This window comes from Electrona antarctica, assembly GCF_951216825.1.
Source record: "Electrona antarctica genome assembly, chromosome: 18".
NCBI classification, from domain to species: Eukaryota; Metazoa; Chordata; class Actinopteri; order Myctophiformes; family Myctophidae; genus Electrona; species Electrona antarctica.
Window position 1 is genome coordinate 40,161,577 of NC_136799.1, and position 14,337 is coordinate 40,175,913.

Sequence of the window (14,337 nt, forward strand, 5' to 3'; positions counted from 1 at the left end):
GCTTGTAGATCTGCTATTTTTCAATAGCTAAATTATAACATAATGTTTAAAACACCAAAAGGGGTTCCCGCCCAAAATGGGTTAACTGTCCTTTTGCGCAGATCACGCAAACCTCAGCAAAAAGAAAAGGACAATATCGATGGCCTCCAACTGTATATGGGGGGGTTCCAAATGGACCCTTACAGGTAACTTTAATAGAGTTAGGGTGGTCCTTGAAATGAAAATGTTTGAGAACCACCAGTATTGTAATTGTATAGCAGACTTAAAATCCACACACCAGCTCTGACAGTGGGATGAAAACCGGTTCGGGAAACGGTTCCAAATGTGATGAAACCGATTACTGGTTCATCAATGGTGTGTCCGTTTCTGGATCCCAACCCCATAGGGTTCATGTGGTTAAAACTCTGCTCTGTTGACAGGCCACTACAGCAGAGTGACTCTGGATGAAATGCAGCTGGCAGGAGCTCCAGTCTACAGGCTGTCCATGATAGCAGAGGCCTACGCTACTAAAGGTATATGTGCGCACACACACACACGCACACACACACACAGTCACACACACACACACAATGATTTGATTGATTTTGAAGCAACCTGCAGTACTGTTTCTGTCCACATGGTGGCAGTACAAAACCACTTTCAATTAGACAGTTTGTTAGTTACTGTATTGACACAGTTGTATAATACGTTGGGTCCAAACAATAATTGAAAGTCCATGAATAAAAACTTTTAAAAGGTACAATATACACAACAAACACAAAATCCCTTTGTTGTTCCAAAAGTGATAGGCAGGCATGCAGCATTATGCAGTTCCTCTGTTAGTGCCCACAAAGAGTGAGCTCAAATCAGTAAACTCATGTCCATATTTCACTCTGATGCCTTGAGTGAGGGGAGACACCACTATGTGCCGTTTGTTTTGTATACCATTCTCACATTGAAAAATCACACCCGTGTGAACTGAGTGGTGTAAGGTCTTATATAGACTGATCAGCTGTGTTCTGACGTAATGTCTGACGTAATGAAATCACACCCGTGTGAACTGGGTGACCATAGCAACCATGCTCATTTTTTGGTACGAACAGACAGACAGACAAACAGACAGACAGACACGTAAACTAACAAAGCCAGTTGTAGGAGTGGTTTACACCACTCAGAAATACACTGTTCAGGCAGTATGCGACTCCACCTCCCCACACGCAGTCTAGGAGAGGACAACCACATTGTTTTTATCCTCAAATAGTCCTCAATGAACAGATGAATCAGGGTTGATGGCTCGCTATGTCTAATATCGTGTTCCCTCTTTGGATTGCAATTTAGCAATCATGTCCCTTCGGTCACTCTGAAAACGCATAAAAAGGCACAGGAAAGTACAGTTCAATGCAAGGTCTGCTAAGAGGATTAAAAAGAAAGTACTATGGCTTGTTTCCATTGGAGTCCAGTGCATTCAATTAATCGAACATGCAATTCAAATTCTAACCGGTTTATATTCTGTTTTAGTTGCGTTCCTCGGTGTGTGTGTGTGTGTGTGCACGTGTGTGAGAGTGTAACAGAATAGGATTTGCTTGGGCTGTTGTGTTTTGTTCCAGACACCATGGCCTCATCATCCATTATTGATGCATTATTAAACTGAGGATGTATTCATTATTGATCGCTGTTTGAATGGAGGCAGTAGATGATGATGATGAGGCAAAACGTATTAGACTGGAAACAAACAAGGCTGCAAAATGATTCATTTGAATAGCTGAATTAAAAAAACAACCTATTTCTCCCTAGACCTGTCACAATTATTACATAATCGTTACATCATTATTTGAGATAATCGCAGTTGTATTGGTTTGCCATAATCGTTTCCATTTTTCATACATTTTCAAATAGCTGATCTATGCATTGTAAGCTTGTAGATCAGCTATTTCTGCATTTTTTTTTAATGCTGTATGTCAGTAATTTCTTTGTATATACGTCCTGTCTGCCCCTGTGCAATTTTTCCATTATGAAGCTTAAAAGGCAAACAGAAAATACGTTTTTATCCATATGTTCCAATTTTCGATGCCAAAAATCACGTTAATCGCAATTATAGGAGTGGCAGTTAATCGTCAACTAAATTTTTTAATTGTGACAGCTGAATTACATCAATTTGTAGTCATATCGCCTTCCTTTCCGAAGACCAGTTTGGATGTCGGACGACGCTGTATTGTGCTTTATTTCAGCTCACTGATGATAATCAGACTTCTGTGTCTCTCTATCTCTCTCTTTCGTTGTCGTTCTCCAGGGTTGTGTCTAGAGAAGGTCCCGGCCGTCTCTCCAAGCCTGTCCAATAAGAACACGGGGTCGCCGTCGTTGTCCAATAAGAGCGCACCAGACCGGGACCAGGAAATAATCACCTGCTACGAGAAATCCGGAGACATCGCACTGCTCTACCTGCAGGAGGTCGAAAAGGTGTGTGTGTGTGTGTGTGTGTGTGTGTGTGTGTGTGTGTGTGTGTGTGTGTGTGTGTGTGTGTGTGTGTGTGTGTGTGTGTGTGTGTGTGTGTGTGTGTGTGTGTGTGTGTGTGTGTGTGTGTGTGTGTGTGTGTGTGTGTGTGTGTGTGTGTGTGTGTGTGTGTGTGTGGGCGCGGGCGCGGGCGCTACTCTGTGGGACTACCGCTATTGGAATTAATACAGAATATATCTAAACCGATATTTTGGACCAATAACCGACTTAATCTTGCTCTATAGTAGGGTACAGGGTTCCCACTTCCCACGATCATGCAATTCCTGGAAATACATGTAGTTTGAAATGAGAAAACATTTTCCAGTCCTGGAAAAGGTTTGGAATTTATGAAAGGTCCTGGAAAAAACATTTGGATATGCATGGTTTTTGGCTATTGATTTAATCAAAACATGTATAACATTAGCCTGGCTCCAGCCCTGAATCGCTACCATTGCAAACGGCGGTGTCAGTTTGCGCCGAAAATCTGGTGCAGCGGCTGATTGGCCATCAGCCTCGTCACTCGATGACGTCAAACAACAAACGCATGGCTGCCCCCATTGTGGTAACTTGTGACCGTAAGGTTATTTTGTTAAAGATATTTTTGGGAGGGCTTTTCTCCCTGTAAATGTGCCCAGTTGATTGGGGCATTCAAATCCCTATTTAAAACCCATCTGTTTCCTCTTGCTTTGACTTGTACTTGAGCTCTCCTATCTTAACTCAATCATGCAAATTCTTTGTTGTTGTTTATTTTGTATCGATGCTTTGAATTGTTGCAAGGCAAGCAGACTATGGTTATTGCACTGCAAATCGTTTAAAAGAAAGTTTAAATCGTGCAATAACTGTGCTTTGCCCTCATCTGATTGGACAGTATGCGGTGACATGCCAAATCCAGTGAAACTCTTGTCACACTATTGCCTATGGTAGTGTGGTTTCCTCACACCGTTCCGCAAGGATTGCATCTTTCTAGTTTGTTGACGAAATTGTCTATATTTAATCATCATAGCTTAGTTTTTATTTAGTCTTTGTCAGTGAAAAAACGTAGTCTACGAACATGTTTTCATCGTAGTTTTATTCTACGAATTGAACACGGGTTGAGGCCTCGGCTTTGATCAGCAGTGTCAATGGCTCACTTGCTATTCTGAAAAGAATTAATAAATAAATACACGATTGCTTTGTTTATAGCTTTTTATTCTTTTATTTTTTTCTCTCTACACTCTTCATTATGTAATGAATGGATAATTGATCTCATTCTCCACTGACCATCTGTTCCAACTTCCATGGCTGCTTGAAGCACAATGATTGATTCACATGATTCTGTGCCTGATGTGATTCTCTCCCTCTCTCTCTCTCTCTCTCTCTCTCTCTTCCATAACTCTAATCTCTGTCTTCATCTCTCTCTGTCCTCATCCATCTTGCTTCTTTTCCGCTTTTCTTCTCTCTCGCTCTCTCCCCATCACTCTCTTATCTCTCTCTCCACTCCCCATCTATCCTATCCCCGCTCTCCTTCCCTCTCCGTCTCTCTCTTCTCTCCCTCTCTCCTCTGTCTCCATCTCTCTCTCTCTCTCTCTCTCTCTCTCTCTCTGCATCCAGGCTTTGTCAGCAGGCATGCAGAACCGCAGTCCCAAGCCAGGCCCAGTGACTCAGGAGCAGGAGCTGGGCTACTTCCTGGAGATGGGCCTGCAGAGAGCCCACGTCATCCACTTCAAGAACGGGTGAGAGAGAGAGACTGGAGAGGAGGAGGTTGGGACGATCCGAGGGAGGGAGGAGGGAAATTAAAATAATATATGCTTCCTCAGAGACTGCTCCTGCGGAGAGGGAGAGGGAGATGGGAGATGGGACGGCTAGTATGGAAACTGAGAGGTTGTTTGTGGAGACGGTCATCACCGCACAGTGCACACACTAGCAAAATGAGATGGAGGGAATTAAATGTTTGAATACCCAGATCAATACACGAAACATGTTATCTGTATGATGGTGGTCAGTTTCCCCCACTTCCAATCTACAAACTTTTGTAAGATATCTAAGATGGCACAGTGGAGTGAGGCTTGTTTTCATGTTCATAAAGTAAGCAACACACATCTGTAGGGCACCACCTCACACTAAGTTCAAACCTAGCCTAGTTATAGCTTAAATGGCTTTTAGTAATGCATACGTAAGTCTTGCTAGACTTAACATTTATACTGCCCAGCGTCAGTTGGAACCAGTAAATAGACCTTGCCCAGCTATTTGTTGCTTCAAAGCCCTTTTCAAGGTAACATTGTGCCTCTCGTCCATTATAATGGAGGCGGAATCATTTTGCCGACCGACGACTTCTAAGGCGAACTTAGTGTGAGGTGGTGCAACCCCCTACTGGTCTTCCTGCCGCGCTCGGCGCGTGCGTGTGTGAGCGAACCAGCTATTTCTCTCAACGGTGTTTATTCTTTGGGTCACGTTGTTGTTTCATGGATTTCATGTGTGCTTGTCTGCTTGACTGACTGTTCTAATTCCTCCCTCCGCAAACGAACCCCCACCAACCTCCAAGGTTCTGCATGTGGGAGGACAGAGAGTAGGTACCAGGGGGGTGGACCTGAAACCCCCCCAAAATGTTGCTTCCAGACCGGGTAGTACTATAGAAAGACTCCTTGTACCTCCTTAGACTTGTGGTAGCTGACACACATTGCACTGTATGTCCCTCGGCCAGAATGGCTAACTTGACAGTTTGACAAAGCAATGCTTTCTCACCACATCTATTTTTAATATATATATTTTAAGAACTTTAAACTTGGTTAAAGTTCTTTACGGCGGGTATGCTGAACACACAAGCTAAAAAGACTTTTCTCCGCCGTGCCCCGAAAGTGTCCTCCAAAATGACTGTCCCAAATGCATTGTTCGGTCCCTGGGACAGAGAGACGTCATGAGCTTCTTAGCCCTGTTCCACTTAAAAGGAATACACCCTAGTTATTGTTGTGTGTGTGTGTGTGTGTGTGTGTGTGTGTGTGTGTGTGTGTGTGTGTGTGTGTGTGTGTGTGTGTGTGTGTGTGTGTGTGTGTGTGTGTGTGTGTGTGTGTGTGCGTGTGCGTGTGCGATTACAACAGCATTTCTCAGCTGCTATCACAATTGGCTGCCAAAATTGAGTTGTTTCGACACACACACACACAAGGTGCGGGGGGGGTACAGTAACCACAGGTACAGCAAGTCCAGCTGCTCTTCCTGCTTATTAAGGGAGTTTTTTCAAGTTCAATGCTCCCCTTGGGAATAAGCATCACTTCCAATATTTAAAATGTAAAAAGGCACCTCTTCTCTATTGTTTAAAACAGTGTCTCGGGATCAGGGCCTCACTTGAAAATTTCAAAAGTTTCCACCCATCTGACCACTTAACCCGGTTGCCTGTCGCGCCGAGGGGTGGTCCACAGTTTCAGAGCATGTGTCAATCAGTAAATCTTTACCTAACCTTTTCTATATATCAATGTTATAATCAGTCAAAATAAAATCATAGTTGTTTTGGCAATTATTTGGCCGCACTTTCCTGATTCATACGCTTATGTTAACGTCTATGTGTTGTACACGGAATCACCGTGCAACGTCAGTGGGCCGGTGCAGAAACTCACAAGAGTTGACATGTGTTCTGTAGCCCTGAGGTTCTCAACGTTTTTCAAGTCGAGGACCCCCCCAGATTTATCAAGGCGAACAAAATGTTGATCAAAGCAGATGATTTGCCGGCGCCCGGTGGCGCCGCGGGGTGTATTCCTTTAAGCAGCATGCGGATAGAGGCTTTAGATGTGTAGAAAGCACCTGCTCCCCTCCTGTAAGCTAGAACATCGAGTAACGAGAGAGATGTCCTGTAGTCGTTTTCACTGAACGTTTTACATTACAAGGGTTTGGTTCACAGCAACGCTTACAGTATCTATTGACAGCTGCAGTACCACACACACACACACACACACACACACACACTTTCACTGGCTCACAAACGTTAGGGAATGGGTGGGATTCATGTCATCTGTGAAACCCCACCAGAAACTTACTGTTCTTCTGTGTGTGTGTGTGTGTGTGTGTGTGGGTGTGTCCCCTCCATAGTAACCTGACGCGTGGAGTGGGTCGTTTTCGAGAGATTCTGCGAGCCGTGGAGACAAGAACGACTCAGAACCTCCGCATGGTGAGAGAAAGTGTGTGGGTGTGTGTGGGTGTGTGGTTCATTCAAAGTTGGAGAGAGATTAGAAGAAAGATACCAATCAGCAATACTAATCAAGTTTGTATTTCACTGCCACATTTTAAATTCTGTGTGTGCGTGCGTAGACCATAGCCAGACAGCTAGCAGAGATCTTGCTCAGAGGGATGTGCGAGCAGAGTTACTGGTCTCCTCTGGAAGACCCGCCCACCGCATCCCCATTGGACGACCCCACGCGGCAAGGATACACCCACACCAAGGACTACACACTGAGCCGACGTCCACGGGTGTACTCTGGAGAGAAGTACGTGTGTGTGTGTGGACCAAACGTTCCCACAAGTATAGTGGAGATTTCAGAAGTAGACATTATGAGGACCATTTACCTGTTCCCGATGAGAGAAGTGTTTCGGGGGAGTTAGGCTTACAATTAAGAAAAGATTGGGGTTTGGATTAGAATTAGGCATTTTAAAGGTTAGGCTTAGGGGTTAGAGTTAAACCACAACGTGTCGTGCTGCTGTGATGTGAATACTTCACATCACAGCCTTGAATTCACGGAGATTTTATTTACTTTATTTTTTGTCCCATCCCTAAGCCAATAATTCAATATACCCGGTGTCCGCCGCTGTAGTAGGAGACCAATGCAAAACTATATAAAATAATACTATAAACTCCAAAACAACTCACTGATGAGCCTACTTATGATCCAGCTTCAAAGAGAATGTTTTAAATATGGTTTTGCTCTTGATTTTATGCTCTTAAGATTCTCTTAGTACAATAATGGATTATTGGCTCAATAATTGAAAGGGAAAATACATATTTTTTTGCATAATGTCCTCACAAGTACCAAGCATCGTGTACCACTACCAACGTGCACTGTATGTGTATATGTATGCGTGCCGTGCCTGCATTGTGTGTCTGCTTCACTGGGAAACGGTTGCGTGTAGTGGTACAATCATGCTTTTGTCAATGTACTTTCTCACTGAGTAATCTCCCTCCGTCTGTGTGCGTCTCTTGATGTACATTTCTCATTTGCAGCTCTCTCATTAATCTGACTCTTCACGCTTTCTCTTTCAGTCTGTTCTGTCCCCAGGAGAACACGGAGGAAGCGCTGCTGCTGCTGCTCATTAGCGAGTCCATGGTGAGACATACACAGACACTCAAATACCGTTGAAATGTTTAGATCTAGTCCAACCCGAGTGTTTTAGCCGCAGTTTTTCCCAAACTATTTCGCTCGAGACCCAAAAGGACCCAAACTAGTGAAAATATCCAATCTACAAGTGTACAAAGTGTCGCGCGAGACTTGTCGCACACTTGTCGCACACTTGTAAGCTTGCAGATTGGCTATTTTCACTACTTCTTAAAAGTTTTTATTTTATGGAGTTCCTTTTGATTTAACAAATTTCTTTTGAAAATACGTTTTCTTTTCTTTCTATGATTCTTTTTTTTGTGTGTGAAAATCTTTTGAAGTATATTATAGTTGTTATAATAGTAAGAAATAAGGATATTCACTTCCGCGTTCCGACTCGTAAAAATGGGTCTGCGAGACTGCGACCCAAACGTGGGTAAAAAAACAACTAGCGTTTGGGAATCAGCGTTTTAGCCGAACTTGAACCCCATCCCCGGGTGAACGCACGCAGCGTGTGAAATAGGATCCCAGAACAATAGAAAACTCTAACACAGCCACTGACTCACTGTCAGTCACTCTGAAACACGGTGCGGTGGCACAATGTGTGTCATGAACTCCTCTGAGCTCGGCCCTCCATCGGCCTCGTCTCACCACTCGCCTCATTATTCTTTGAACCTCTCTCACTGATTGAGACATGGCGTGCCAGAAAATGGTGCTTAACCCATTTAGACCTGACGCCAGATTCTACAAATGTCTTCTAAAACCTGACAGTTTTCTGAAAAGCCTATGTTTCTATGTCGGCGGTGCTCAAACATTTTCATGTCAAGGACCCCCAAAAATATATGTAATTGGCCACCGACCCCCATGTGGCGCGGCACTCGGTGCCGCGCTATGAGCTTGTAGAGCTGCTATTTTTCAATAGCTAAAGTGTAAGCTAAAGGGGTTCCCGCCCAAATTGGGTTAAAAGCCTAAATCTCGCGCATGAAAGCGTCCCGTTAATCGACCGTAAGGGAAGCAAACAAAGCCGATGACTGGGATGACCACTGTTTATAATGGCAACAGCAGCCATGCCTCCTTTTGATCAACCCTAATCCATCACCATGGGTGGAAAAGGTACTCACATTTTTTTTACCCAAGTAAAACGTATCAATACTGCATTATAGAAATACTCTGGTACAATTAAAAGTCTGGAATTCCAAATTTACTTGAGTAAAAGTACAAAAGTATTTGCATCAAAATGTACTTAAATACCAAAAGTAGAAGTACTCATTATCCAGAATGTCCCACGTTTCACACGTTTTCAAATGTATACAAATCTTTTGAAAATGGCCGATCTACAAGCTCACAATGCGTCGCCGTGCGACGCATTGTGAGCTTGTAGATCGGCTATTTTCAAATGGCCGAAATGTATATAGGACTGAAGTGGTTGATTGTATGTTTTATAATAATAGATGTAGCGGAGTAGAAGTCAAAATATTGAAAATTAGAAATACTCCAGTAAAGTAAAAGTACCCCATAATTGTAGTACATGTAGTACTTAAGTAAATGTACTTAGTTTCTTTACGCCACTGTCCATCACACACATTAAGTGCCATCACGACTGTTTTCAAGAGCCATACTATACCGTTACACGTTAATTATACACAGAAACGCCAAGGTTTGATATGGCACAAGGGGTCTTAAATTGATATAGGAAAAAGGGTGTAAATGTCTGAAAATACACCTTAACAAAAACATTAATTTACACAACGCTGGTGACAGTTCTGTCAAACAAGTCTATGCAATCTGTGACACAATTAGTATGGGTCCCTACTTCATCTGTCTCTCACCTACGGGGTGCCCCTGTTGAATCGACCCCTGATTTAAGGGTACTATGATCTGGTTGTGGTTTACAACTGTTTGTGTGTGTGCGCGCGTGTGTGTGTGTGTGTGTGTGTGTGTGCGTGCATTGATTGCATGATATCAGGCCAACCGCGATGCAGTTCTGAGTCGGATACCCGAACACAACAACGACCGCATCATCAGCCTCCAGTCCGCCTCTGTGGTGTATGATCTACTGACCATAGCTCTGGGCAGGAGAGGACAGTATGAGATGCTGTCTGAGGTACACACACACACACACACACACACACACACACGCACACACACACACGCACGTATTGGCAGGATCTGCAGGTAGGGCTCTAGGTGGTATAATAACCAAAAAGAAACAGCTGGGTTATCTGGGATATCCTGCCTACTCCAAACTGTTTCACACGTGTGTCTGCCCTGTCATGGACTTTATGGCAGGTATATGGGACTCGAACACAAATATGAAAGGACAAATGGTCCAGAATAGGGCCATACGGTATTTTCTGGGAGTACATACATTTGCGCCTGTATTGGCAATAACAGGAGACATGGGATGGGAGCCGTTTGTGAGATAAGGTGGAGAGGCAGCATGGTGGCTTTATGGAATCGACTAAACAGAATGCCAGAGAATAGAGTTGCTAGGAAGATTTTCAACTGGGGTGTATCGGTAAAAGGTGCATGGGCAAGTGCAGTAGAGGACACACTTATAAGACCTGGGTTACATGACCTGTTTTCTAAATAACAACATTCCTTTTAGTTATAGTATATAGTCACATTTTAGTCTACTACATCTACAGTTGATTTGTTTATTTTGGCAGGCCTTCATGGCGTGGTAATGCCTGATTTATAGGAAACAATAGAGCATTGCAATCCCGCCCCCTACCAAGGCCCAGGACATGATTCCCCGTTCATTTTCCTCATAGACTTTTCAAAAAGCATTTATTTAAAGACCTTTTAAGCCTCGTACAAATCCAACTCGAGTTGTGACAAATCATGACAACAAATTAGAAAGAAGAAAAAAACGGCAGGTTACAACACTTTTTTTGTTTGTTTTTCTTCTTTGTAATTATTTGTTTGGTCCGAAATATCGTGTTTATTGTCACGACTCGAGTTGGCTTTGTCCGCGGCGTAACCGTCTTTAAATAAATACTTTTTGAAATGTCTATGGGAAAAATGCACTGGGAATCATTTCCTGGGCCTGGCGTCGTCATGAAAGGGGGCGGGACTGCGGCGCTCTACAGAGCACGCACATCCACCAACTAAAGGTGCCAGGTGCTGGGGCTGAGGTAAATAATAGAAAAGAAAGTAAGGTCCGCACACTGGACTGAGCTCCAAAAGCTTAAGGTTTTATTTTCTCACCACAGGGGACATGACGTTTCCAGCCTCACGGCGTGAGCGTCTGATGAAGAGCCGTGAGGCTCGAAACGTCCACCGTCTGAGCCTGTAGATCCACACAGTCAATTCATGCTTCTGACAGTAATATTATATATGCTGTCTTTTCTGAATAATCTTTTGTGTATTCTCCCATGCTTGCTCCAGTGCTTGGAGAGAGCCATGAAGTTTGCTTTTGAGGAGTTCCACCTGTGGTACCAGCTGGCCCTGTCGCTGATGGCCGCTGGGAAGTCGGCGCGGGCCGTCAAGGTTCTCAAGGAGTGCATCCGCCTCAAGCCGGACGACCCCACCATACCCCTGCTGGCCGTCAAACTGTGTATAGGACCCCTGCACTGGGTAAGAAGAATCCGCCCAGCTCATAACTGTCACTGTTCATACACAGCCTGTATCAAATTTAACTAAATATCCTAAGCGATGCAGAGCCTCATCCCTGACAGAATAGCCAGAGTCTTCTAATTTATTAACACAGTTGTCAGTTGTTCTATTACGTGATTTCAAAAATGGTGTATGGGACTTTAAGGACGTTGTGAATACATTTTTCACACTATCAGAGCATATCCGTGGTCATAACATGGACATACCTAACATTAGATACAAAGATATATAAAGGCCCTAAAAGGCCAATCTTAATTACTTTGTGTCAAACTAAAATGTACTGCGTGATGATGTACATAGACCCTTAAAAATATACATTCTGAGCACCTCCATTTTAATGCAATTTACAAAGGAGAATTTTACTTGAATTTCATTGGCTATCGCCTAATTGCCCACTATCGCCGAACGACGTCGCCCAAAAGATGAATTATTTGTATCTTTTCGGCCGACGTTCCTCCGCCCACTTTTCGACCATGGCCTGTTCGCCTGCTATCGTCGCCGGTAGTCGCCGGGTCCCATAGACAAATAATGCACGGAAAATTCGTCTGGCTGTCGCCCGCTGTAAGAAGTGAGGCGTATTCCACAGAATTGCTTTGTTTATTGTTATTTCAGATATCATTAGATTTGTCTGCTTATCTTAAATCCATTGCCAGGGCTACCAAAACAATATCCACCGGGGGGGGGGAACCATGCCTGGTGTAGCCAGCCACAGCCAGAATGTTGCCGGTTCGATCCCTTGAGCCAGCAGAATCAATCAGGGAATGGACATAAATGTACAATACTCAATCTCCTTCTATACCTGCCATTGAAGAGTCCTTGAGCCCCAAATTCTCTGATGTAAATTGCATTCAAATAGAGGTGCTCCGATCGATCGACCACCGATCGGTGATCGGCCGATTTTCACTCGGATGTTTTACCATTTCATTAAGTGGTATAAAATTCAATCAGATGTATAGCATAACATCGTTTTGCATCTTTGTGATGGGCCTAAACATTCTCCCCTTCCTCGCCACACATAATTGGAACAGTTTTAACATGGGTTTCGACATATTAATTTTGGAAATATTCAAATTGTCCCCTTACAAGATCGGTATCTGCCGATTGTGAGAATAATTTAGATTGCCAAGAAAAACAATTTCCTTGTTCCTTGTAGATGTTCAGCTAAAAGATGTGCCAACGATGACAGGGACTCCTTGACAGCTGAATGGAGATCTGAGCAATCACCTTTTGTGCTGTGATGAGTCACTTGTCCCCAGACGGAGGCAAGCTCCTTGTGTGGGCGACGGCGGTACAAGTGGTCACTGGGTGGTCTGATGAGCGCGAGAGCACTCTTATGTTGCAAACTCCACAGACCAGCCACTGCATCTTAAATAGACATCTCACGAATGGCTGTCAACAGAACAAAAGAGGGACAAACTGCACACTCTGGCTCTATTGTAGATGCAAATGAACATGTTGTTATCACACCTTTATTATCTCATCATGTCTGAGTAATATTAAAAAGGTTCACTTACGTCTCTATAACCTAGAGTGTTTTTTATTTTTACTGATTTTGGTGAAAATATACTACGATTGAGAGTTGCACCAGGAAGTGGACTGAGGTCATTTTTGCTACCAACAGCACTGTAGAGATCCGTCTTCATCTGGAAGTGGTGGTGGGGTGACTTTGTGGTGTGTTTCTACTCCTCTTCCCCCTCTCTCTCTCTCTCTCTCTCTCTCTCTCTCTCTCTCTCTCCGCCCCACAGTTGGATGAGGGAGAGTGTTTTGCCAAGATGGTGTTAGACATGGGGGACAAAGCAGCGGAGTTCAGAGCCAAAGGATATCTGGCCATTGGCCTGGTCTACAGCCTCAAGGCCACTGACGGTAAGTCGCGAGTGGATGTTCGTCCACTTAACCTAAGTCGTACCAGCAAATGGCCTTCCTAAATGCACGGGCAGACATCCACCAATTGCCTGCTCGTGCCTTGTTATCTGATAAAGGATCATGATTTTATTACGCCAGGGCCACAGTAAATATAAAAATAGTGGATCTACAAGCTCACATTTGACACTAATATCTATATTATGTGTCTGTCTCGCTCTTTCTCTCTGTAGCATCGTTGCGAGGCACACAGGAGGACTACCAGAGGAAGGCTTTAGGAGCCTTCCAGAGGTTGGTGGCGAGACATTCTGCCCTTTCTTTCTTTGAATCACAAAATGAAAAAACGCATTTTCACAAACCATTGTCGACCAATCCTATCAGTGTAATGCATTTTATCTCTATATCTCTCTCTGTGTGTGTGTGTGCGTGCTCTCTCTCTGTGCGTAGAGCTCAGAGTCTGTGTCCTACCGACCATTTAGCAGCGTTCTACCTGGCCCTGCAGCTGGCTGTGTCTAGACAGGTAATAACAAACACCTCTTCGTCACGTTACATCAGACTGCTTATTTATACATCACATGGAAAGGGGTTTAACTTGTTTGTGTGACTCTGTCTGCACTAATGTGTGTGTGTGTGTGTGTGTGTTAGATTCCCGAGGCGCTGGGCTATGTCCGCCAGGCTCTGCAGCTCCAAGGAGATGATGTGCACTCCCTCCACCTCCTGGCCTTGCTGCTGTCGGCCCAGAAGCACTACCACGATGCTCTCAACATTATAGAGATGGCCCTGTCCGAGTACCCCGAGAACTTCAAGTACGTCAATGGCCTTGGACTTAGATGTAGATCAGGGTTCCCCAATAGGCAGCCCGCGGGCCATGTGCGGCCTGCGGAGCGCCCCCTTGTGGCCCCTGGAAGAATTGTTTTTAAAATGTCTGGGGGGTCCCAGGCATAAATGGCATTTAATGGGGGTCAGTAGCCTATGCATGTCAAACTGGGCATCCTTTTCAAATGGGGTCTTGCCCTGAAAATGAATTTTCAGGGCAAGACCTTGACCTTGCGCGTGCAGACTCGGCCCCCAGCCTGGTACCCTATTCAAAATATAGCCCTTGAGGAAAATTAATTGG

The 14,337-nt window shown here is 44.2% G+C and overlaps 1 protein-coding gene across 2 annotated transcripts in view; it reads left to right on the forward strand.

Moving 5' to 3' along the window:
* The window catches only part of ttc7b (tetratricopeptide repeat domain 7B), a 45,313-nt gene that overhangs the window by 7,736 nt on the left and 23,240 nt on the right, over positions 1-14,337 (forward strand). For both annotated transcript variants that reach the window (XM_079528404.1, XM_079528405.1), the window contains exons 4-15: positions 420-512; positions 2,270-2,436; positions 4,060-4,181; positions 6,526-6,604; positions 6,745-6,920; positions 7,691-7,754; positions 9,709-9,846; positions 11,133-11,321; positions 13,106-13,223; positions 13,454-13,511; positions 13,668-13,740; positions 13,866-14,026. In XM_079528404.1, the coding sequence (XP_079384530.1) occupies positions 420-512; positions 2,270-2,436; positions 4,060-4,181; positions 6,526-6,604; positions 6,745-6,920; positions 7,691-7,754; positions 9,709-9,846; positions 11,133-11,321; positions 13,106-13,223; positions 13,454-13,511; positions 13,668-13,740; positions 13,866-14,026 (1,438 nt within the window). The remainder of the gene's footprint in view (positions 1-419; positions 513-2,269; positions 2,437-4,059; positions 4,182-6,525; positions 6,605-6,744; positions 6,921-7,690; positions 7,755-9,708; positions 9,847-11,132; positions 11,322-13,105; positions 13,224-13,453; positions 13,512-13,667; positions 13,741-13,865; positions 14,027-14,337) is intronic.